The sequence below is a fragment of the Cryptomeria japonica genome, chromosome 7 (genome assembly GCF_030272615.1).
Source record: "Cryptomeria japonica chromosome 7, Sugi_1.0, whole genome shotgun sequence".
Taxonomy (NCBI): Eukaryota; Viridiplantae; Streptophyta; class Pinopsida; order Cupressales; family Cupressaceae; genus Cryptomeria; species Cryptomeria japonica.
In genome coordinates, this window is record NC_081411.1 from 185,469,957 (window position 1) to 185,497,149 (window position 27,193).

General features: G+C 34.3%; 1 protein-coding gene across 1 annotated transcript in view; it reads right to left on the minus strand.

The window, feature by feature from the left end:
* The window catches only part of LOC131856561 (uncharacterized), a 60,182-nt gene extending 36,217 nt beyond the window's left edge, over positions 1–23,965 (minus strand). The window contains exons 1-6 of the mRNA XM_059208400.1: positions 23,800–23,965; positions 21,463–22,244; positions 21,319–21,364; positions 20,374–21,087; positions 19,168–19,481; positions 19,071–19,126 (exon numbers count right to left, since the gene is read on the minus strand). Of these exons, the coding sequence (XP_059064383.1) occupies positions 19,071–19,126; positions 19,168–19,481; positions 20,374–21,087; positions 21,319–21,364; positions 21,463–22,244; positions 23,800–23,965 (2,078 nt within the window). The remainder of the gene's footprint in view (positions 1–19,070; positions 19,127–19,167; positions 19,482–20,373; positions 21,088–21,318; positions 21,365–21,462; positions 22,245–23,799) is intronic.
* Between the last annotated feature and the right edge of the window lie 3,228 nt (positions 23,966–27,193).

Below are 27,193 nucleotides of genomic sequence, written 5' to 3' on the forward strand. Positions count from 1 at the left end.
ATATAAGACTTCAGGATTAGGATTGACATCCTCTACATCCATACTTTCAATTGTCGGTTGATCTTTTGTAGTTGTAGTTTTTACCGGTGGAGTAATAAAAGGAGGTGGGGGTAAGTTGTCTTTAACCTTGATACTGGGTGGTCCACCAACTTTACCTTTACCCTTGTCCCTTTCTTTTTGATATACCTTTATAGGTTTGTGACTCATGTATTCATCTTGTTTTTCTTTTTCCACTAGGAAAATGTCCCATGCATTTTCTGTATCCTCAGTCACCTCATTAACTCTTCCAACCATTAAAGCAATGTGTCGGTGTGTAGTAGAAAATACTAACCGGTTGGCTTGAGCAATTAAGTTATCAATTTCTTTGGGGGAATTCACTAGATATACAACAAGTAGCTTTTCTATCTTTATTTTCCTGTCAAGTTCTACTACTGCTTGTCTTCTTGCTTCCAGTCTCTTAAATAGTTCATCTGGTACTTCATCTACTACTTCCATCAAAAATTTCTTATACATATCCATATACAATATAACACTATTTTCAACTTGTTCTTTTTCATCAACTGTCAGAGTGTCATATAGTTTCTCTATATTTTTCAGTTTCCCTTCCTCTGTAATTTCATTCAATAGTATGTCAAGAGGGACCAAGTCCTTATTTGTCCTCTTCTTCTTCTTGGGTGTTAGTTTCTTCTTCTTTGGTGTAGCCTTTCTTACCAGAGATCTCACTGCTTGTTGTTTTTGTCTTGTCCTCCTAGGAGAGGGTGTGGTTTCTAGTGAGGGATCGCTTTTTCTTACAACTCTCTTGAAAGTTGCAGGCATGCCATTCTCTAAAGATGTACCTACCGATGATAGGTGAGTTTCAAGTTGTGGAGCTGCTAACTCATCCTCTGTTATACCAGTTTGTTCCATTACTCTGTCCTCGATCTCCTTTTCTTGCCTAGAACCTTTCCTTACAACTTCCTTGACTTTTTTCACTCTTTTCTTAGATTGTATTTGGCTTTCAATAGTTTCTGCACTACCATATATTTCTTCCTTAGGTTCTTTAGGGGCTTCTAGAAGTGCTTTAGCATAAGTTTCAATTATATGATCATCTGTTTCATAGCCCATCTTTGCTACCCAAACTGTTCTAGGGATGACTGCTTCCATCCAGATCTCATCCTTCTTGATTACAAAGCATATTTCATCCTTATATTTGTCAACAATCTTTTGTGATAACCTGGTTCTTTACTTCATTTTGGCCTTTAGTGCTTGAAAGAAATCATGGATATTGTTTTCTTTGTCTTCTCCCATATTATTGAATAGTTCTATTAGCTATTTACCTACAGGTATATCATATCCAAGTTCTTCGTAGCCTATACCGGGAACCTGTTTGGTTATATGTAGCATCAGACATACTAACAGATTTCCAAATTTAAAAGTTCCTTTCTTGTCCTTTTTAATCTTGCCTAAGTTGTCAATTAATTCATCCTTCAACCACTCACATACATCAATCTTTGCATTATCTGTGACCATATCATAAGCACTCTTAATGCATAAACTTGAAACTGAATTGAGTCTATTTGAATGAGTAGCTTTATATCCTAATATCATGCTGATAAATCTCACATTAATATCTGTTACATCATTGACTCTTAAGGACCTTTTGTCAGATGTTGCACCAGTTAGGTTTATAACTAGGTCATTGGAAACCTTCTTAGTTTTGTCTAGCCTTTTACCAGTGGTTGGTAACCCTGTGACAGCTTTCACAACTTTCTTAGTGATTTTGTGAATTGCATCTAGCCAGAAAAATTCACCATGTACCCTGCTTAAGACTATCCTAATCACATCCTTGGGGAATTCAAGAATGCTAAGGATCTCTGTAAATCCTAGGGTTTCAATGATCTTATGTTCATCTTTTACATTGTCGGATTCATCACATACGACAGTTTTAAACATGGTTTTAATCTCTTCATCTCCTAGTTCCTCAATGTTACAATCAATGTAAATTCTGGGGTCTTCAGCATAAACAACTCCCTTAGGAATTTGAGAAAAAGAACCTAAGGTATCATCTTTCTTTGCTACCTCAGGAACTAATTGAAATATGGGCCTAAGTCATTTTATAACTTCTCCAATAGTAGGGTTTGCTATATATTCAATTGCAGAGGTGGATGCCATGATAAAATACCTTTTACTGCCTTTAGGATGGATGATTGCTTGAAGTGTTCTTGCCTTTTGCTCGAAATGCCTTAGCTCAGAATCTTCGTGCTCTTCATAGGTTTGAAATCTCAGTGAAATGAAATGGAGCCAAAACCTCAAATTTATAGTGTCTTTTCATCATCTACCACATTAAATGTATGCCAGTTAAGTATTCACTTAACATTGTCTGCCGGTAATAAGTAATTTTCAACTTCTTATCTCTAACCGAGGGAATGATAGCACATGTGGTCATTAGATTGCCAAACCCTCAAGGAAACTTTCTTCAATTAGATGAAGAACTTCCTGCTGGTGGAGCACGACTCTGCCCTGTCGGTGAAGCATCACTCTATCCTGCTGGTGAAGCATTGATTGGTTCTACCGGTGGAGGAGTATTCCCAATATTTAGATCAGCTTTTCTAATCCATTGTTTTGAGAATTCTTGCTTAACCTCTTCAGCTTTTTCTTTACCTTTCAAGCTAGAACTTTTGTTTTCTACCGGTGATCCTTTACTTCTACAGAATTTAGCAATATGCCTAATCTTGTTACATGCATAACAAGTTACATTATTCTTCTGAATAGCTTTCCCATAACCTATGCTAGTTTGTGTTCTGCATTAATTAGATAAATGTCCAAGTCTTCCACAAACATAACATCTCACATTCATTTTGCAATTTTTAGAGTTGTGACCAACTTTGTTGCATTTTGAACATTGACCAATGGGTGTGTTGATATTCTGATAATTTCTAGATCTACATTCATTTTCTCTATGACCATACTTATTACAGTTAAAGCATTTTCCATTGAATTTATAAGCATTAGGTTGTCTTATTGGTTTTCTGTGATCATGAGTATTTGCAGTACCGGAGCTTTCACCAACTTCAAAGCCAATTCTAGAAGTGTCACCTTTAGGTTTTTGATTCTTCAACAAGGTGCCAAGTTCCTCTGAGCTTTTCTTGAATTTTTCCTTATGTTGATTTGTAGTTTCTAGTTCTCTTTCTAAGACCTCTTTCTGTCTCATCAGTTCATTGGAGTCATTTTGAGTGTGCATCAGATCTGTCTTCAACATGTCATTTTCATAGCTAAGTCTTGTGTTCTCATTTGCTGCATCACTTAGTCTTCTGGTCAATTCTTCTTCATTCTTCTTCCTATCCTCAATCTCTTTACAAAATCTCATAGTCATATCCTGCATCTCATTCTTTGTTGTCATGTTCTCTTGTTTCAGCTTGCTTATCTGATCATTAAGTGATTCATTTTCATCATTCTCATTTTGCATCTTTTCACAAAGTTATCTTCTCTTATTTCTTGCAACAATAAGATTTTTTTGAAGTGCCTGAATGATATCCTGAGCTACCCTTAAATCATCTTCTAGTTTGATATTTTTCAATTTTTCTGTATCATAGTCTGAAAAGAGCTCCTTCAAGTTGCTTCATTAGATTTTCCATCTTTATCGGTGTCAAGATCTTCCTCAAGCTATTAGGCTTCTAAAAATAGAGGATCAAGCTTTGATACCAATTGTTAGGATTCCCACAGATACTGAGAGGGGGGGGTGAATCAGAATCTAACCGGTGTACAGAATTTCTTAACTTAAAACATGCAGAACATATTATAACAGTGTACTGGTATGCAAGAAAGAATGCAATAAATAGAATTAAGAACATCCACATGAAAAGCACACCATAACACAAAGATTTAACGAGGAAACCTAGTGTGGGAAAAACCTCAATGGGATTTGTGACCCACAATATCCACTTACTGGCCAATAAGAGAATATTACTTACAAGAGGGGCCTACACATGCAGGAAGGCCAACTGCCTAGAGCTCACTGCTCAATGGAAAGCCTCACTGACTTACAATGTGGATTGTACAATTCCAATATCTTATACTGCTTTACAATAGCATCTATAATGCCTAATTCAGTACCGGTTACTACTCTACTTCTTACATAAACCCTTAACTTATATTTTGCATACATCACTTTCTTCACTTCCTTACTTCATTACAAAATATCTACAATGATCTCTTTTATATATAAGAGTCATTTTACAACATGCCAAGTCATCTTACCAAGTTTTACAATAATAAACAAAATATAATATAACAAAATCCTATCGGCCTCTATGCCGGTATACTTCCTTTCTCTATGCCGGTGCCGGTGCCGGTGTCCTAAGTGCTAGCGTAGAGTGTGATCTGCTGATGCTAGTGCACTAACTTGCCGATGTAATGCCTTGCTTGTATATTGCCTTGTCGGTGCCATAGGATTGCAAGGTTGCCATCAATGACAAAACCTTCAATCACATACAATGTCTCATTGGAGTGTGCATATGCCAACATGAACAGTGAGCTACAATCATAAAATAGAACCACAAACCTGGATCTAAGTAATATAAGAGTATTCAGACTTATTCCCAAAAGGAGTTCTTCATTTGTCAGGACCAGAATGTTGGTCACTTTGGTCCTCCGCACTTTTTGTTGTCCAAAAGGGAACCTATTCATCTCTATAAATAATGTTGATCTTGAAGATTGTAGCTCCATACTTATTTTCTACACACAAAAAGAAGGGGGGAATTGTTAGGATTAGGGGCTTGCCTAAGTCAAACCCTAGTTTAGGAATTAACCTTGAACGAAATATCACAAATAATGAAATAAATAATAGAAATATATACCTCAGATCTGCAATCCTTAATGATGATGTTTTTCTTCTTGAATGTAATCGCATATGTTGTATGAAATGGAATGAACATGACAATACCCTAATCACACACATTCTTGGATATGATTGATGTAATTTTGCTCCACAATAGATGAATGAAGAATATGCAGCCTTGAAAATCTCTAAAAAAATGTTTAATGATGAATGCTTCATGGATGTGGGATGCTTAATTACTTGGAGATGAAGACTTAGATTGAAAAAAATTGATTGAAGTCTTTATATATGGATATCTAGGTCATTTATCGATTAGGTCGACCTCCAACAGTCATGTTGAGCCATCAATTTCATTTCCCGCCAGAGAGATAGGGCTCAACTCACATTTTAAAATAGGTTCTAACTAAAGTAAAGGACCTCAATAAGCCCCAAGGAGAAGGATATCCCTCCAAGAAATCTGTTGGTAAGTGTGCATGGCATCAGAAATAGAATTAAGGCACTGAACGGACCTAGATAGGAGATGAGAGCGAGACACGCTAAAGTAGGGGCACAAACATGAGGTGTAAGTTGGCCCAATGAAAATTTACGATGTTACAATATCAAATAAGTTTTAGTTTGCTTTCCCATTTAGTTCTCTATTTAGAAAACTTTGTTGTGAGTATGATGTACGTCCTTGAAACTATATATTATAATCCTATGCACTGATTATTAAAACATTTCTAAATCATACAAATTATTTGAAACAGTACAACAAAATAATATCCTTGAAACTATATTTATTAGTTTTATAGGTAAAATCAAAACAATTTTTTTATAAGATAGTGTTAGGCCTCATTTTAAACTCGAAAATATTTTACCTTTTCATGTTTGAATTTTTTGTATAGTGTAGACATTAATGTTTGCATCAAAGTTTTCAAGATGATATCTTAACTCGAAGGTGAATCATTCAAATGGTCATAGAAATTGATGTAACACATGTCTGTTTCCTATTGTTTGTTTTGATTTCAATTCAAAATCGAGGTAGAAAAAAGTTTACAATGTAATCTCTTAAGATCTTTTGAACATTTGAAACATAATCAATAAATAGAAGAGACCAACAAGACAATAAGTGAGAGAATTTATTGACTTGTTTCTAGAATATTTGTAACTCAAATGAAATAAAGAATATTTATGTATTGTGAAATAGATTTGAGCTTGGTGGCCATGCACACAAAACATCAATAGTCGAGGAAAGAATCTCGACCATTGGATGAAGTGGATTAGAAAGCGGCCATATTGCTAGCTTCTTAAAGTGTTTAAAGCGGCCGATAAAGTTGTGTATGAATCTTTATATGTTGACAAAGCGCATAATGCATCGGCCATTTAGCATGATTGTTGAAGTGTGGAAGATCATACCAAACAAATGAACTATTTGATAGGATGCTCGGAAAAGTAAAATCACAAGTTGAAGTGATTACAGGGTATTCACGATGTGCATGCAGGTTTATTGGGAATGTTTCACAGAATGCCTCAAAGAGAAATCATCTCAAGGAACGTCAAGATCGTAGTCACACTAAATAAATTCGTTGAAAAGGCTTCATAAACTTTCAAGCAAATTCTATTGGCTGTTGTAAAGCCAGAGCTCATCCCCACCTGCACGAAATCGAGGCGATGAATTAGGTTATGGATGTCCATCGGATCGTAGTGGCAGGGAGATTTTTATCAGATATAATGGTTGGAAATGCTGTGGTTGATAGGCATGCAAAATGGGGGAGTGTAAACAAACACTTGAGTTCGAAGAAATGTGATTTCATAGTATACTTTCAATTTCAAAGATTACAGAACGAGATCATGAAAAAGCCATAGAAACTCTTAAGGAAATGCAATTGGCATATGCAGAGTCAAATTAGCCATGCCAAAATCCCCTTAATCATGCCCAAATGGAAGTCGGATTAGCTCCTCGGTTAGAAAGAGGAACATATATTTTTTTTTGTAAACTCAAACTTTTCTTTGTGGTATGTTATTTCGCGATGCTCCTATTTGAAATGCTATGTGAAGGCCAGACATAAAGGGTTTTGTTAGGTGTGATGGTGTTGTCCTCTACAATAGTAAAAACATTTCCCTTCTTGGAAAAAAAAAAAAGAACTCGTATCGAGACTTGGATACTTGATTTCCAAATATTATATGAATTTCATGAGTTTGAGTTCAAGTAGTCTTGGAGAGACGGGATAACATTCTACAAAGAACAATAAGTAAATTGCCAATGATTGTGAATATGAACCATGAAAATGATATTACTTCAAGTGATGGGAAGTTTATTGAGTTCATTGAACAATTGGCATCATCCTCACTCATAACAAGTTGGTTTGTTTTCACCATGGTCAATCGATTCAATTGATATACTGTTTCACCCAACAAGGGGTGAGATAAGGAAAGCTTCAAAAGTTACGTACTACATTGCAAATACAATGTGCACACCTAGGTTCAAAGAAGTATTGAGGGATATGGATTTGTTATTTAGTGAAGATCTCTCCAAACTAATTATTCTAATGTGTATGTTGATGCAAAATTATTGAGATTTATGATGAAATGACATTACACATGTTGGAAAGTCAAAGAATGTAAACTATGTCAAAGGTTGTAGGATTTGAAATGAAAAGTGAAATGTTCACTAGTTTTTGTTATGCAACAAAGAGGACAAGTTCAGACAATGCTTGGTTCCAAGAAGCTCTTCAAAAAGTATCAAAGGAAGAAAAAGTGAAGATTGCAAACTACCTCAACAAGATCAGTAATATTGTCTTTCTTCAAGGTCAAGTTTCAAATCATCTTTTTATAAAAGTGACTTAATTCACTTATTGTAACTACAAGTTAGATTTTGGGATTAATTTATATAAAATTAATGTAAATCTTAACTTGTCTCCAAAAACGTAGCTAGTAGAAGTAATAACTTAGGTAGTTATCCTAAGTGGCTATCTTAGGTAGCTATCCTAAGTGATCAGTTAGGTAGTTATCCAAAGTGGTTACCTAGGTAGTTATGTTGAGTGGTTACAAGTTGGTTATCAAGATGAGCCTATAAATATAACTTTTGCATTGTAAATGGGGGGAATCGTACAGAGGGGAGACTATGGAGAAATTCTTAGAGAAATAGTCTGACGACTTTTGTATTTACACTTTGTACAGACGAGTTCTTGAGATTGTATAATTTCATGGAAATAATAAATGACGCATTTAGCTCATATGTTCTAAACATACTTCTTGAGTTATTATTATTGATTTTTTGTATTTCAAATTAGTGATATCTTTTGTCTATGTGCAAATTATTTGTTATCTATTGGAACTCTTATAATTCGAATTGATGTAATGAAACATGATCAAGCTTTGGTATCTTGGTTTGTATGTGCTAGAGTTACCCATCTCTTCCTATGTTAAGATCCATCATCCTTCTTTCATCATCATTGCAAGTAAAAACTTATGTTGTGCTAAAACCCCTGTAATTTGTTATCAATCATGAAGTCCTATTTGGTATTCGTATGTCTACCAGTAGGGTTTTTGTTATCTATTATCATTTTTATTTTTTTTGTCTCCTTTTTGTGATTTCAAGTGAAAAGTACACACAAATATCAAGTACCCCCCATCATACGAGGGAGTTGTTCCTCTCAAATGCAAAGGAAGATTGTAGTTTCACAACAATCTATGCAACTATTGGCATGGTTGTCACTACTCTTCAGACAAATAGGATCAGTTTTGAAGGTGAAATTAGTGAGAATTTTGTTTACCAATAGACAAAAATTTAACTTCCCATGAAGTAATTTGAATGCTTCTTACACAAAAAAATTATATTATTTCATATAATTAAATTACATTGTTCCATATAATATAAAATATATTTTTAATTTTTAATTAATTTAATTTGAAATTTTTTATACTTTTTTTAATTGATATTAATTTTGAATTACTTTTTAATGTGGTTCAAGTCCTATAATATTCTTGAAATCTTCTACAAATTTTCTCCTCATTATAAATAAGTTAGATCAAATCTACTAAAAGAGGTTTATATAAAAATAATGTCTTATATTATAAAAATAATTAGATTTATCAATTTACAATTGATATTGAATTCAATTAGATGGCATATTATAAATTGTATCAACTAATTTAAATTGAAAATAAAAAGCTCCATAACCAATTGTGTAGAGGCTATGTATATTTAAATAATAATAATAACCAGAATAAGGAAGAATTGAATTAGGAGTAGAGTATAAAAAATATAGTGGGGAAATTGTAAATTATAGTTAGAATCTATAAACAGATTTTGTTTCCAACATTCTGAAAGCGATACTCCACATTAACAAGCTTTCTAGTTGCAATGGCACAAAAATTTCTTACAATAATAAACAAACATTCAACTTATAAGACTGATTTGAATGCAAACAAAACTTTTATAAAAATAAGAAACTAAACATCCATAAACCTACAAAAGCAGTTTTATCAAACCTTAATTACCACTGCCAAGTCATACAATAAGATGATTTCAAGGTTGTAACTAAATATTTTTAGTAGAACCACATTCAGGCTTAGCCCTAGATTTCATACAACAATTAGAATAAAGGGTAGTGTCCCACTTGATTTTCCTCTGGTGCAACCAGCCAAAATACCCTAGACGTTCTAGTTTCACCCACAAAAATTCCACCACACGTGTTGGCATGATTGGCATAATTGATGCAGATGAGTTGATGACTGTATTGGTAGAAGAATGATGATGACATGATTAGTTATTTGTGTTGTCATTGATGGAAACCTATGTCAATTAATTTTTGATGATGGTTAAAGATGAACCTTGATGTCTGACTTGTTGGATAAGTAATTTGGTCTACCGGATTTAGACTTTGTAAGTATGACAGGGTTTACTGGCAGGATTGAGAATTAGAACTTCAACCGGTAAAAGAAAATATTTTGATGGAATTGGTAAACTGGTGATGGTTGGAGACTTGTGGTTTGAGACATAAGCTTTTATGACGGATTTGTGTATGTGACTCGAACCGCATCCTATGTTGATTACCGGAAGGCCTGTTTTGAATTTCTAATGGAGTTGAGCTAGGGTTTTAGGACCAGTGATGAATTCACTCAACCAGTAATGATTTATATTATAAAAGCGATCGACGGAGAGTCTATATGAAGTTGGTAACATGGCACAACCTATGTGAAAGATTTAATTGTTGTTTTGGCACAATTCAAGGAAGAATTTCTTGGGAATTAGCGAAATGCTTAGTGGAGTGTTTTGAGGATACAGATCATATTTCCATGATGGGTTATGAATAATCAATGGTTGATATTACATTGTAATTTATTGTAATGATTTGGATATTGATCTGATATGATTTGTATTGTAAATTCAAGATGTAATTAGGTTTTATGACCGACTTAGTTGTTATGGCTATTTAGGGCGACACAACTGATGTTTCATGTGTTGGTCGCATTAGGAGAATGATTTAAGTCATCCCAGAAAAGATAGAGATCTTCTTGAGTGTTGCAAATTGTGAAGCATAACTGGATCTGATTTAGCAAGCTGAAAGTCCAAAGTAACAGATCATTTTTCATTGTTGTTCTCTAACAATTACAACAACATAAATCCCTTAACTGGGTAGGTCCTAACATGCCTTTGCCATCTAAGTCCCCTAATAGGGAAGCTCACAAAAGAGTGTTTAAATCCTCTAACCAAGTTGATCCTAATAGATCATTAAGCTCCTAGCTGGAGTAATAGGTAAATCCCTTAACCTGGTGACTCCTAATAGGGTCTGCTCCTAACTGGGTGTATTGTAAGCTCCTAACAGGGTGTACTTCAAAAGAGCATAAATTATTGTGGGTACCAATCCCCACCGTGGTTTTTCCCATTTGGTTTTCCACATCAAAAATCTTGGTGTTCATGTGTGGAATGTCTTTTCATAGTGTTTATGTTTTCATGCATTATTTCTAATTACCGCTTATGATAAGTTTACTGTTGTTTATCAGAGATCTGTAAATGGTTATCAGTAAAGTTAATGAATTGATAAATGAAGTATTCTGATCTGATAATAAGTCAGTATGAGTATGTGTCCATCAAATATCTAGTTGGTGAATATTTTGAGTAATAAGATTGCATAAGTGGGTAACAAGTGTATGAGATTTGCTAAAGGGATAGATTCATTGATTTCAGATCTATTGTAAATGGTATTTTGATTTGAAGTTATAAATTGTCTTAATACTGATTCACCGCCCCCTCTTAGAATTAACTGGATCTTTATAGAATTAATAATTGGTATCAAATTTGTGGTCCTCTATGTCCAGAAAAGATTAACCGCTTGAGGAAAAGATTCTGAGGAAGGCAAGATGATGAAGAAAGAGGATCTAAAATTCAACAAGGACAACTATAGATAAAATCTGGAAAGACGGAATGAAGATATATCTCAAAGGTCTTGGAACTCAATGCTAGAAACATATTGAAACAACATATGTGACTCCTACTACTTCGGCCTTGACACCGGATGAACTTAAATATTAGCAGGAGAACATGCAAGCCCTTGAAGCTATTGTAAGTATTTTATCTGATTCTAAAAATATTGATGTTCAATGATTGGAAATTGCACATGAGGTTTGGGAAAAATTAGAAACAATTCATGGAGGAGATGAGCATGTACAAAGAGAAAAAGAGGAAAGATTGAAAGGAAAATTTGATGATATGAAAATGCAAGAAGGAGAAAACATTGCACAGTATGGTCAAAGAATTAAAGAAGTTGTTGGCGGTATAAAAGGTGTTGGTGGTAAAATTGTTGATGATGTGGTGGTAAGTAAAATGCTCAGAACTCTTCAACCTCAGTATGGTATTAGATTATTGGCAATCCAAGAACTGAGATCCATTTCAAAGGATAAGGTAATTGTTGACTCTTTGATTGGTAAGCTTACAACCTTTGAGTTAAATAGTTTTGACAATAGTGTGGCAAAATCTACTAAATCTACTTTTAAACATTTTATTACCGGTTCATCTACTAGAAAAGGAAAGAATGTATGTCAAAGTCATGAGTGCAAATCTAGTCATGGAGGTAACTGGGAAAGTGAAGACAATGAAGATCAAGTAATGGAACTTGAAGCACTACTAGCCAAGAGATTTCCAAGAGGCACTAGTAAAGTATAAAGGAAAGCTACCTTTAAAGTGTTTCTCTTGTAGTAAGATTGGTCATATTGCTGCTAACTGCCCTAACACCGATAAGAAAGATAAGTTCAAGAGATTCAAAGGGAAAGGCAAAAAATATTGTTATATTGTAGTGGATGAAGGTGTGACCGATGAAGAATTTGAAGATGAAGATGACAAAGAAGAGATTGTGTTTGTAGTTGTAAATGAGGAATTGTCTTATGAGAAGGCACTGGTTTCTCATGTAGAAAACAATAATGAATGGATTATAGACAATGGTTGTTCACACCATATGACCAGAGATAAGAGTAAGTTCCTAACTCTTAATGAATTTGATGGAGATGTTGTTAGATTTGGAAATGACTCTCCCTACATGGTGAAAGCTAAAGGTTCTATTTCTTTGAATGGGAAGAATAATATTGATGATGTATTTTGGGTTGATGGTCTGAAACATAATCTATTAAATGTTGGATAACTCAATGATAAAGGTTATTTGCTTGAGTTTAATGGTGAAATCTGTAGAATTCTTGGAGGAAATGGTGAACTAATTGTTACTGAAAAACAAACAAGAGGTAACTTATTTCATTTAAATGCTAATATCAATAGTTTTCTAGTTGCAAAGATGGAAGATAGTTGATTATGGCACAAGAGATGTTGTCATGTGAATTTTGATAACTCGGTGAAGGTAAGCAAGTCTAGTGTTGTGAGAAGATTACCACAAATTGTTAAACCGGATAATGTGATGTGTAAAGACTATCAAATTGGTAAGATGACCTCTATTTCATTTAAGAGAAAGAAGTGTACATCTGAAAATATTTTGGATTTGGTTCATATTGATCTTTGTGGTCTTATAAGAACAAAAAGCTATTTTGGTGATAGATATTTCATGCTTTTTACCGATGACTATTCTAGGATGATCTGGGTTACATTCCTAAAGGAGAAATCTGAAGCCTTTAGTAAATTTAAATCATTTAAAGCTCTAGTTGAGAATGAGACTAGTAAAAACTTGAAATTCTTAAGATCTAATCGAGGAGGAGAATTCACATCTGATGAGTTTGTAAAGTATTGTAATGAACAGGGTATCAAGAGGTAGATGTCTGCTCCTAGGACACCACAGCGAAATAGTGTAGCAGAAAGGATGAACAAAACAATTGTTGATGCTTCTAGAACAATGTTATTACAAGGTAATATGCCTAAGATGTTTTGGAGAGAAGTAATAAGTACTGCAATCTACACATTAAACTAGATACTTGTAAAGAAAGACAACAATAATAAACCTTATGAGCTATGGTATGGTAAAACTCCTTGTGTTAGTTATTTCAAAATCTTTGGAAGTCAATGTTTTATTAAAAAGGATAACTACACTGGAAAGTTTAATGCAAAATCTAATGAAGGATTATTTCTTGGTTATTCTTCTAAAAGAAAAGCATACAAATGCTATAATAAGAGAACTAAGAAAATAGTTGAAAGTCTTAATGTGATGGTGGATGATTTGTCAAATAAATTTGGAGGATCAAATAGGTCTGAACTTAAAAAAGATGATAATGAAGAAAGACTAGTGATCTTTGAACCAAAAGCATAGAATAATGATCAACTGGCAAATGCTCAACTAGTAAGCAAGGATAGTGAAGAAGAAAGTAGTGAATTGACTGGTGAATCAGATGAGGAAGATGCAAAACCAACATAGACTATACCTAGATATATGAGATTAAGTCACTCTTAGGACCAGATAATTGGTGATAAGAATGCAGGTGTGCAGACTAGGAGGAAGATTAGAGAAAATTTTGTTTTATCTCTACAATGGAACCCAAGATAGTTAAGGAAGCACTCAAAGATGATGACTGGGTGAAAGCAATGAATGAGAAATTAGATCAAATAGAGAAAAATCAGACATGGTCACTTGTTCCTAGACCGGAGGACAAGAATGTGATTGGAACTAAATGGGTCTTCAAGAATATGTTAAATGAAGATGGAAAAGTGGTAAAAAATAAATCAAGGTTAGTCTACAAAGGATATGCATAGGAAGAAGTTGAAGACTAAGGTGAAACTTTTGCACCGGTTGCAAGATTGGAAGGAGTAAGGATGTTGTTGGCATTTGCTACATATAATGGATTCAAAGTCTACCAAATGGATGTCAAGTCAACCTTTTTGAATGGAATTATTGAAGAGGAAGTATACATTGAACAACTGGATGGTTTTTCCTTGACTGATGATAAGGACATGGTATGTAAATTATATAGAGTTTTGTATGGTCTAAAGAAGGCACTAAGAGCATGGCATGAGAGACTACATGCACATTTGATCAAGATTGGATTCTAGCGTACCAATGAGGACAGTAATATTTATCTAAAAATTGATGGAGACAAGATGCTAATAGCTGAAGTATTTGTAGATGACATAATTTTTGGTGGAGATGATAATATGAGTATGGACTTTGCTGATGAGATAAAAAAGGAATTTGAGATGTCTCTATTTGGTGAAATAAAGTTCTTTATTGGATTATAGATCCAACAATTGGATGATGGTATTTTTATCCATCGAAGCAAGTATATTAAAGAGGTGCTAAAGAATTTTGGCATGGAAGACTATAAACCTGTAGGTACACCAATGGTAACAGGCTACAAATTGACAAAGCAAGATGGTTCATTTGATGTTAGTAAAAAAGAATACAGGTCTATGATTGGTAAGCTACATTATGTTGTACATAGAAGACCAGACATTGCTCATGTTGTTGGGTTAGTTGCAAGATTCCAAAAAGAGCCCAAAGAAAGTCACATGGTGGTTGTTAAGAGGATTTTCTGATATCTTAAAGGAACATTAGACTATGGATTATGGTATCCCTGCAAAGGAAATTTCACTTTAGATGTTTTTACTGATGCAAATTGGGCAGGCAATGTGGAGCTTTTCTACTTGGAGGAATACTTGTAGCATGGACAAGAAAGAAACAAACTTGTGTTTCCGAATCGACAGTTGAAGCTGAGTATGTTGTTGCATCCATGAATTGCACATAGACCATATGGATGAGACATGTGCTAGAAGGATTCAAGATAGATATGTCTAAACCATTGACTATCTATTTTGACAATACAAGTGCAATAAATATTTCTAAGAATCTTGTACTTCATGCAAGAACCAAGCATATAGAGTTGAAGTATCATTTCTTAAGGGAAAGAGTTCAGGAGAAGCAGGTAAATATGGAGTATGTGAAGAGTAAAGATTAGTTAGCTGATATCTTTACTAAACCATTGCCAAAGACTATTTTTGAGTTTCTTAGAAGTAAATTAGGGGTTAGACCCCTAAACAGGAAGAACTAAGATGTTGGAGTTACATCAATCCTATGGATTTCATGTTTATTCTTCACTAAGGATTGATGAAGATGTGAGCTACTTCGTAGGGGGAGCAGCTCTAATGCAGTATGATATGATTTAGAGTTTCTGGTTAGATTGAAGTCAAGTAATGCATTTTTAACTTTGGCATTGTTATCAAAGGGGGAGAAGAAAAATAAATTAGCTAATCAAATATGGGAAAACAAAAAAGAAATTTGATGATCAGGCTTGAGGAGAAGAAAAGACAGTGAAGACCGGCAGATATAGAGACTAATAGTTAATGTGCTAAGATGCAGATGATTGGCATATATGTTTGTATAACTAATTAGTGTTTCCATCAATTCCAAAGGGGGAGATCGTTGGCATGATTGGCATAATTGATGCAGATGAGTTGATGACTATATCAATAGAAGAATGATGATGACATGATCAATTATTTGTGTTGTCATTGATGGCAACCTATGTCAATTAATGTTTGATGATGGTTACAGATAAAATTTGATATCTAACTTGTTGGATAAGTAATTTGGTCTATCGGATTTAGAATTTGTAAGTATGATAGGGTTTACCAGCAAGACTGAGAATTAGGACTTCAACTGGTAAAAGAAAAGATTTTGATGGAATCGGTAAATCGGTGATGGTTGGAGACTTGTGGTTTGAGACATAATCTTTTATGATGGATTTGTGTATGTGATCGGAACCGCATCCTATGTTGATTATTGGAAGACATGTTTTAAATTTCTAATGGATTTGTGCTATGGTTTTAGTAGGGTTTTAGGACCGGTGATGAATTCACTCAACCGGTAATGATTTGTGTTATGACAGTGATTGATGGTGAGTCTACATGAAGTTTGTAACATGACACAACCCACATGAAAGATTTAATTGTTGTTTTGGGGTGATTCAAAGAAGAATTTCTTGGGAATCAATGAAACACTTAGTAGAGTGTTATAAGGATACAGATCGGATTTCCCTGATGGGTTATGAATAATCAAGGTTCATATTGCATTGTAATTTGTTGTAATGACCTAGATATTGATTTGATATGATATGTATTGTAAGTTCAAGATGTAATTAGGTTTTATGGCCGACTTAGTTATTATGGCTATTTAGGGTGACACAACTGATGTTTCATGTGTCGATGGCATTAGGAGAATGAGTTAAGTCATCCTAGAGAAGATAGAGATCTTCTTGAGTGTTGCCGATTGCAAAGCATAACTGGATCTGATTTAGCAAGTTGAAAGTGCAAAGTAACAAATCATTTTTCATTGTTGCTCCCTAACAATTACAGCAGCATAAATCCCTTAACTGGGTAGGTCATAATAGGCCTTTTCGATCTAAGTCCCCTAACAGGGCAGCTCACAAAAGAGTGTTTAAATCCTTTAACCAGGTTGATCCTAACAGATCATTAAGCTCCTAGCTAGAGTGATAGGTAAATCCCTTAACCGGGTGACTCCTATCAGGGTCGGCTCCTAACCAGGCATATTGTAAGCTCCTAACAGGGCATACTTTGAAAGTGTACAAATTATTGTGGGTATCAATCCCCACCGTGGTTTTTCCCATTTGGGTTTCCACGTCAAAAATCTTGGTGTTCATATATGGAATATTTTTTCATAGTATTTATGTTTTCATGCATTATTTCTGATTACCAGTTATGATAAGTTTACTACTATTTATCAAAGATATGTAAGTGGTTATCAGTAATCTTAATGAATTTATAGATTAAGTATTCTGATCTGATAATAAGTCAGTATGAGTATGTGTTGATCAGATATCTAGTTGGTGAGTATTCTGATTAATAAGCTATTATAAGTGGGTAACAAGTGAATGAGATCTGCTAAAGGGATAGATTCATTGATTTCAGATCTGTTGTAAATGGTATTTTGATTTGAAGTTATAAATTGTCTTAATACTCATTCACCCCCTCTCAGTATTAACCAGATCCTTATAGGATTAACACACACGGTCATTAAATTGAGGCATTGTACCATAAAGGTAGTTGAATCTCACCATATTTACAATAAGCCTTGCATTCAATTGGATTAAAAGCCAAATACCACAACCGCTAATGATGGTGAAGAAGCCAATCAGGAACCAAGCGAGCATATTGAGCTTGTGCACAAGCATGGAATACACTACAGGGATGAAAGGTAATTCTATCAAGAGAAAGCTGGAGCAAACCAACATGTTGGTTACACAAAGGAATAGTACCTTGTCTCTTGTATTAAGGGGTGTACTCAAATGCCACATGAGCACAACAAGTAGTGACAGAAAGAAGGCCAGATAATTAAAAATGAGAAATGTTTTAAAGGAGTCAAATCGAATCAGGAGTGGAAAACCTAACATTTCCTTTGTCTCTCCAATCCCTACCTTCGTCTGAAAACCACTCGGAATGGTGAAGGCTGGCGTAAATGACATAGTAGCTAACAACACTGCCACCACTAGTTTTGTATTGCGCCTATCATCATATGCTTTGTTCACCAAGTTCATGACATTCTCATACTTTTGTGAGGTTACCTTTAAGGCGATGTACAGGAAATGCCTTCCCTTGGGGGGATAATTAGCTAGCTTTCTAATTATCCTATGAGATTCATGGTGCTCTGTGTTCTCTCTTGCAATGTCAAGGGTTGTTAAGCCTTCATCGTTAACTGAATCTTTGTTTATTCCTTGTATATTCAATAGTGATTCCACCTTCTACAAAATGCATTATCGAATTTAGAAGATGTGCATGTTTAGGAATCTTTGCATTGGAAGATGTTTGCTTCTTCATTAGCTAAGAGGGTATTTCAGCTCTTATTTTCATGACTTTAACTAACAGTTACAATAATTTGAACATATTACCCAGCTAAATTTGTTAAGAAAATAGAGCAATAGAATTACAGCAAATACAAAATTGCACGAACATCATCAATTACGTGACTCATCAAAGTTGGCTACGTCTATGAGAAAACTAAATTTTATTCTTCTTCAACGATTGTAGCATAGTAATATAAATTCTCATCAATCTCAAAATGTTATCCTCTTCAAGTTTTATAAAACTCATCATTAAAATCAAAATACATGAGAATAAGAAGAGTTTGAGGAGCTGAAAGGTTTTGTAGGTCGAACTTCACGGCTGAGCAACACTTATTTTAAAGATATTTTTATTTACAGTTCATAATGCTAAATTTGTTCAAATTTTTAATTAAATTATGAACAATTTTTTTCATCAACAACGTTACAGATTATCATTTATAATCCATGAGGATGAACTAGAAAGCAGAAATAAGGATGATAAATTAGGATGACATAACTAGAGAGCAGAAATGAGAGGATAGAGCTGACTGATGGGATTAAGTTAAAGCAGGGGAAGGAAGGATTCTAGAACCTCCAAGAGAGGGAAAAAAATTGAAAATGATTCTTATATTCGTATTAATAGTCAATTTTATTTATTTATATGCCCAGCAAAGTTTACTATTCATTTATCATTATTTTCAACCTAAAAATTATTCTTTTAGATACAAAATTTAATCTCATTAAAAAAAAAAATAGATGTTACCGTTGTGCGTCAAATGGTAGAGCTAACTTTAATAACAATGTAAAACAACAATTAGTAGAGCCATTTTTTAGCATGTCTAATTACAATATACGAAATAACTGATGTAATTTCTAAAAAAGGAGTCCGATATGAAACGTACATTCTGATATTTCAGATTACGTAGTAATACTTGGTAATAACTAGTGATCTCTTTTTTAATAGAAAGTAATTGACTTACTTCATTGTCAAGAAATATGACATAAATACAAAAGCTTAAGAAGCACGGGATAAACAGAAACTTGCACGAAAAATTTTCTTCTTTGCTGCAAAAAGCTTCAGAACCACGGGATAAAAAGAAACTTACACGAATATTTTTGTTCCTTGCTGAAATATGTAGAGGTGTATCTCCACTTTCCAATGCCCCTATCTTTGAAGAAGAAAAATTTATTTTGATTTGAGGCATTTCATATCCCTGGTTAAAGCTTATTGCAATATTCATGGATTTGTTTCCACCAGTTTCCACGGACTCTATTTCAACACCCTGATTGCATCTTACTGCAATATGAACAGCTTTGTTCCCTCCACTTTCTAGGGGCTCTAACTTTGCAGAATGTTCTTTTCCTTCAACAGGATGAGAATTTATATATGGAGGCTTTTCAAGTCCCTGGTTCACTATGTCTAATAAACATACCGTTTAATTCAAGCAATCAACATTTCTCACTTGGCTAAGTCGGGCAGCTAAGTGCAACACATTCATTCCATAACTATTTGGTATTTCAATAGCATCTGGCTGCCACTTTATCAACTCTTTTATTGCTTCTAGATGCCCCAATTTCACTACCATACAAAGCGGTGTTTTGTGGTTGTCATTAACACAATAGCATAGTTCGGGTTGAAACTCTATTAATTGGCTCATTATATGTATGTAGCTTCTCCCTGGTAGCTACATGCAAGCCTGTATCACCATTTGTGCTTTTCATGGATTAACTCTCTTGCTTCTAGTAAGCCTAATAAATGCTTCACCAGATATGTAAAACAGACATCCTGTTGGAAAGAGAGGCAGAGGATATAGAAACAAAACAAATTATAAATAGACTATAATAGAGACAAGACAGAAAAATGAGCTTTATAGCTATGAAAACTTCATATATATTCATACATAAAAGATATACAATATGATTTAAAATAGAGCTGCTACTCTTTCCAATCTAATGCATCAAAACAGCTCCCCAGTTCTGATTTTTTGTTACTGTAGCCACATCATCTACTCTATATTTTTCATACTCTATTTTTTTCTGTGTTGCTCTCCCAGCATTACCTCTTCTACAATACTTCTTACAAATTAACTTTATATTTAGTTCAAGTCCATTTACTACTGTCTTGTATGTACATCAAAAAGATTGCAATCAATATTTTTAATTCAAAAAACTTTCATGTTTGGAGTAAGAAGGAAGGCATGGGCATGGTAAAGTTGAGTATATGGGATGGACAGTAGTCTACGGAAGAGTAGGTGGGCAGTTGAAGATTAATTTCAATACTCCCCCTTAATCGCAACTGCCATCTATAATACCCAAGTTGTTTCGTTGATGCACAAAACTTTCATTTCCCAATGGTTTGGTGAAGATATCAGCAAATTGGTCTTCTGACTTGCAATGTTCCAAAATTATTTCTCCATTGTTGATCAGCTCCTTGATGAAGTGATACCTTATGTCTATATGCTTGCTCCTTTTGTGAAATACTGGATTTTTTGATAATGCTATAGCTGAGTTATTGCCACAATATATCTTTGTTGCACTTTCTTGTTCATACCTCAATTCTTTCAACATTCTTCTCATCCAAACGGCTTGACACGCTACCCCTGTAGCTACTACATACTCTGCTTCAGTTGATGAAAGAGTTACAATTGGTTGTTTCTTTGAAGCCCATGATACTACACCTAATCCAAAATGAAAAGCATATCCTGAAGTTCTCTTCCTATCATCTATGCTACCAGCACAATCACTATCCCTGTATCCTATCAGCTTGAAATCATTTGACATTGAGTAAAATATTCCATAATTCTTTGTTCCACTAACATATTTCAAAATTCTTTTTCTAGCATTCCAATGTGTAACTTTTGGAGACTCCATGAACCTTGAAATGAGACTAACTCCAAACATTATATCAGGCCTTGTGGCTATTAGATACATGAGACTACCAACAAGTTTTTTATACAAAGTTGGATTTACATTAGCTCCTTTGTCATTTTTACTCAACTTCAAACCTATCACTATTGGTGTTTGTGCTGATTTGCAATTCATCATATTAAACCTCTTCAAATTATCATTTGCATACTTAGATTGTGAAATGAAAATACCTTTATCATTTTGACTTACTTCAATTCCAAGAAAATATCTCATTAACCCCAAATCAGTCATCTCAAATTCTTTCTTCATAGCTGATTTGAACATGCCAATTGAAAGATCACCAGTGAATATCAAGTCATCAACATATAAACAAACAATTATGATCTCACCTTGCTCATTCATCTTGGTATACAATGTAGGCTCACTGAGCTGCACCTATTGAATCCATTTTGTAAAAGATAACTATCAATTCTACTATACCATGCTCTTGGGGCTTGTTTGAGTCCATAAAGGGCCTTCTTGAGCTTGTAAACCTTCTTTTCATGACCCAAAATCTCATATCCGGGTGGCTGGTCCACATAGACTTCTTCTTCTAAAATACAATTTAAGAAAGCTGATTTCACATCCATTTGATATATTGCCCACTTGTTTTGAGCTGCTATGACTAGTATTGTTCTCACGGTGTCTAAGCGGGCAACCGGTGCAACTATCTCATTGTAGTCTACCTCGGGTTGTTGTGAATAACCTTTTGCCACCAACCTTTCCTTATGTTTTTGCACATCTCCATTCGCATTCAATTTGGTTTTATAAACCCACTTCACTCCTAACACCTCTTTTCCTTGTAGAAGACTAACTAACTCCCATGTTTCATTCTTTTCAATTGCTTCAATTTCTTCATCCATTGCTTGCACCCATTTTTGTTCCTTAATAGGTTCTTCAAAATGAATTGGATCATCTACATGCGAGTATAAAGCGAAAAGAGAAGTCTGGCCTACATTATTTTCACCTTCATTTTGTTCATAAATATCTGTTAAACTTCTGATTTTTTGTCTCCTCAAGCTTACTAATGTAGGATTGGACATGTCACTTGAATTTGTTGAATGTGGGCTTGATGGTCCAGCACCAAGACTGCCAATTGAAGATGGTGTTAATTGCACATTTGATGGAGTATTTGCTTGAGTGTGTGGGGCTGTCCTTACACTTGATGGTGTCATTTGTTGTCCACTTTGTTGACCTTGAATAGCTATAGGAGGAGTCACATTTGAACGAGTACTTGCTGATATAAAATCTTCATTTTCTTCTTGTGGTATGTTGGCTGCAATATTGATTGTTTTGTCCAAAGTTCCATCCCATGATTCATCTTCTACGAACTGCACATCTCTACTGATTATAACCTTTTTGTTGATTGGATTGTATAACTTGTATGCCTTTGACTCATCACTATATCCCACAAATATACATTTTTCTCCTTTGTTGTCCAACTTTCTTCTCAACTCATTTGGCACATGTGCATATGCCACACATCCAAATACTCTCATATGAGAAACATTATGTTTTCTTCCACTCCATGCTTCTTCCAGAATCATATTGATAACACTTTTAGTAGGAGATCTATTAATTATATATGCTGCACATGCTACTGCTTCAGCCCAATGCTCATTTGACAAATGTTTTGCCTTCAACATGCTTCTTCCCATTTCCATTATTGTTCTATTTTTCCTTTCAGCGACACCATTTTGTTGTGGGGTATACCTTGCAGTAAATTGTTTATGGATTCCATGGTCTTTGCAAAATCTTATGAAGTCATTTGAGATATATTCACCTCCTCTATCTATTCTCAATGCTTTGATGTAGTGCCCACTTTGTTTCTCAACAAGAACCTTGAATTGATGGAAAGAATGAAACACCTCATGCTTATGTTTTAGAAAGTAGACCCATATTTTTCTTGTGAAGTCATCAATGAATGTCAAGAAGTAGTAGCTCCCACCAATGGAAGGTGTTTGCATTGGTCCACACAAATCTGAATGAATAATCTCTAATGGTTTGTTTGCACAAATTGACTTTCCAACTGGAAATGATTCTCTATGTTGTTTACCCAAAATACATCCTTCACATATTCTATCTAGTTTTCTATTAGTGGCAACCCCATCACCATTTTCTTCTTGTGCAATAAGTTTAAGTTTCCAAAGTTTAGATGCCCAAATCTTAGGTGCCATAACCAATTTTCATCTTTAATTTCAGCTTGATAAACTACTTGGAGAACTGCTGCAACTTTTCCTTCATGCACTCATGGATTCATTGTGTTATATTCTTGAGAAAAATCTACTTTCAAATTTGGTTTTATCCTCAGGGGAAACATTCTATTGCTTGTCATTTGGACTTTTGCTATGAGCTGATTGCTTGGAAATTTGTCTAAAATTGTGCATTCTTTGTTCTTGAAATAGACTCTATACCTTTTTTGAATGAGCTGCCCTATACTCATTAAGTTATGTTTCAGTCCAGGAACAAAATAGACATCTGAAATATACTTTTTCTCCCCCATTTTGGTTAGAATGTTGACACTACCTTTACCCATAACTGAAACTTTATTGTCATTTCCCAATGTTACATCTGATTTTACACTCTCATCCAAACTAGAAAACATTTCCAAATTTCCAGTCATATGATTGTTACAACCCGAGTCTAAAAACCATATATCTTTCTCACTTTCTTGTGCAACATTATAAGCTATGAACATGTTGTCCTGAGTTTGATTTTCCTTGGTAAAATTTGCACTTTGTTGTCTAGAATCATATTGCTTCTTTCTACATTCATTTATGCAATGCCCAAATTTCTTGCAATAATGACATTGGACTGAGGATTTGTCATACCTTTGGCTTTGGGGCTGATTTTGAATTGATGTTTGATAGTTGCCTCTTCCACTTGATCTTGATGGGTTGCTTCCTCTTCCACTTGAGTTTGAGGGGCTGCCTCTTCCACCTCTATATGAATTTCTTCCTCTACCTCTGAAATTTGTTCTTCCCCTGCCTCTACCATTGCTGATTGAAACTTGTGTCTTGAATGCATGCTCCAAATTTGAATTTGTTGACCTGCTTAGTCTATGCTCATGAGAAATGAGTGAAGCATGAAGCTCATCCACTGAAAAATGTGAGAGATTCTTTGTCTCTTCTATGGCCACCACAATAGATTCAAATCTTGTAGGCAAACTTCTCAAAACCTTTTCAACCACTTTTCTTTCTTCAAGGTTTTCACCATGAGATCTGATTTGGTTTACCAATCCAATGATTTGAGTGAAAAATGAGTCTATTGTATCTGATTCTTTCATGTAGATGGTCTCAAAATCCCTTCTTAACATTTGCAATTTAGCTATTTTTACCTTTTCCATTCCTTGATAGGTTGTTTGAAGAATGTCCCATGCTTGCTTGGACTTTGTTGCTGCTTGAATCCTTGGAAAAATGCTTTCATTCACTCCTTGAAAGATGAGGAAGAGGGCTTTTGAGTCTTTCTTTTTTTTTTTTTCCTTCAATAAGTCTTTCTCTACTTGAGTTAATGCATTATATGCTATTGCATCTACTAGTTCTTGGTAGCCATTTTCAACAAACTCCCATAAATCCTATGCACAAAATAATGTCTTCATTGTGATTGCCCAATAATCATAATTTTTCTCATTAAACTGTGGGATCTGTGGATTTGTCAAACTTGTGCTTGGAGCTGCCATTATAGACTGTGAAAAACCCTTCTATCTCTTGGAAAAAATTCCCCAGTCACTTCACCCAATAACCTTTAACCTTCAGCTCTGATACCATTGCCGGAAAGAGAGGCAGAGGATATAGAAACAAAACAAATTATAAATAGACTATAATAGAGACAAGATAGAAAAATGAGCTTTATAGCTATGAACACTTCATATATATTCATACATAAAAGATATACAATCTGATTTAAAACAGAGCTGCTGCTCTTTCCAATCTAATGCATCAAAACAGCTCCCCAGTTCTGATTTTATGTTACTACAGCCACATCATCTACTCTGTATTTTTCATACTCTGTTTTTTTTCTGTGTTGCTCTCCTAGCATTACCTCTTCTACAATACTTCTTACAAATTAACTTTTTGTATTAAAATAATACAGCTTCTAGACTCTTCTACAAATTCTAGAAGAAGAAGAAGAAAACTAAATAGTAAATTCTATTTAGTTCAAGTCCATTTACTACTGTCTTGTATGTACATCAAAAAGATTGCAATCAATATTTTTAATTCAAAAAGCTGTCATGTTTGGAGTAAGAAGGAAGGCATGAGCATGGTAAAGTTGAGTATATGGGATGGACAGTAGTCTACGGAAGAGTAGGTGGCCAGTTGAAGATTAATTTCAATACATCCAAGATCATTGTCAAGTGACATTTTTTCTATAAAATAAATAGTTAAAATAAAGAAGTTGGTCTTATCATTAAATTTGATATTGTTCAAGAATGGCTATTTTATCTTAGTTAAAGTGATACACAGCTCAACTAAAACAAGAACCTATACAGCTCTAATCTCTTATAAAGAAAAGAATAGAGAAACACATGAAGGATAAAACAACTAAAAGTTAAATTTTAGGAAAATAAAATAATATGTAAGGAATACAACACAAAACAATAATTAACTCCACGGAAATAGAAATTAATCAAGTATAAAAATGGCTATTAAATTTTTTGAATATGTTAAATATCTATTATAATTATTTATAATATATAAGAGATAATGACCCTTTGTGCATTCTAAAGGCTGGATAGCTGTTTGCACACACACACACAAAAAGAAAATAAAATCGATTTAAAAAAGGCAAAAACATTAGAAGCTGGGACCCACATAGATTTAAAGAATGTACATTGAATATGGATCTAAAATTGATTTCTGAAATCATATGATATATTTGACAATATGCAGCTTATTTTCAAACTTCTTTTTATTCCATAGCTTAGTGACAATTGTTATACAATAGCTACTCCACTAAAATAAAAAAGATTCTAAATTATCTTTTTCCCATATAAACACTCTAATTTAATTGAGAAAGTATAAATTACACATATTATAAGGCCTCCATTCCCATTGATTATTACAACGTATAAACAGTTTTGTCCCTGCAATGTCTTTTGGCGTATACTTGCTGGATGTGCTTCAAAGAGTACCTTCACTGTATCTAAATCGCCACTCTCGTAAGCTTTGAACAGAGCCGTTTATCCAGCCTTGTTGCAGACATCCACACCACTTTCTTTTGATTCGAGTAGAATCTCTACAACTTTGGAGAAACCTCCCTTAGCAGCCAAATGCAACGCAATATTTCCTTGGGCATTTGTAGCTTCACAAGTTCACGATTAAATTGCAAGAGCTGTTGAATGAAAGGTAGATTTCCTGCACTAACAGCCAAATGGAGAAGAATATTTCCCCTTCTAGGTGTACTACTGTTGAGAGCTACTTCAAGTTGGGAACTTTTGATTACTGTTCCAAGACATATTGCAGCATTGTACACGCTGCGATCGAACCCTCCGCTGGGCTGTTGAATTGCCGTGGCAAATTTTTGCTATTGCTGCCTTCAACACCAGCTAGCCCATATCATTATTAGATCCCAAAGACGTCAATCAGAATACACGGTAAGGAGGAAAAAGTTGTTCTAATGCGGGGTGATTGGTATACTTCTATAGAAAGAGAGGAAGTGACAACGAGCATTCCACTGTAAAAGATGATGCGTGATACCATACTTTAATGGAAAAACAAGAATTATATTAAAGAAATTCTGTTTACCTAATATCGTGCGTTGATGACACAAAATTAAGCGCATATTACAGCTCCAAAGCATGCTGATGGAGATGTTATTCTATTTTTAAAGTATTTTGACACTGCTGATAAGATTAGCTAGAAAGCATTGTACGATGCATCATTTTGGTTGTTTAGTATAGAAGGTTTATGATAAAAAAGTGGTTGTTTGTATATAAGGTTTATTTAAATAAAGGTTTTTAAAATATTAATTTAAAAATATAAAGTAAAAATAAGAAATTGAAGCATGCATATTAGTTCATTGAGGTAGTGAAAGAGGATCTTTGGTATTCAAATTTCTTTTGAAAATTTATATAAACTAAGGATTTAAGGTCTCCCCGCATCTTGTGGCTCTTGTATAAGCAAATGAAGTAATAATAGAAGTCTGTAATTCCTAGTTTACATACTACTAAAGGCTTTGCCATGTAGAGACACAAACCAACCTTTCCATTTTTTAGATGATAGTAAG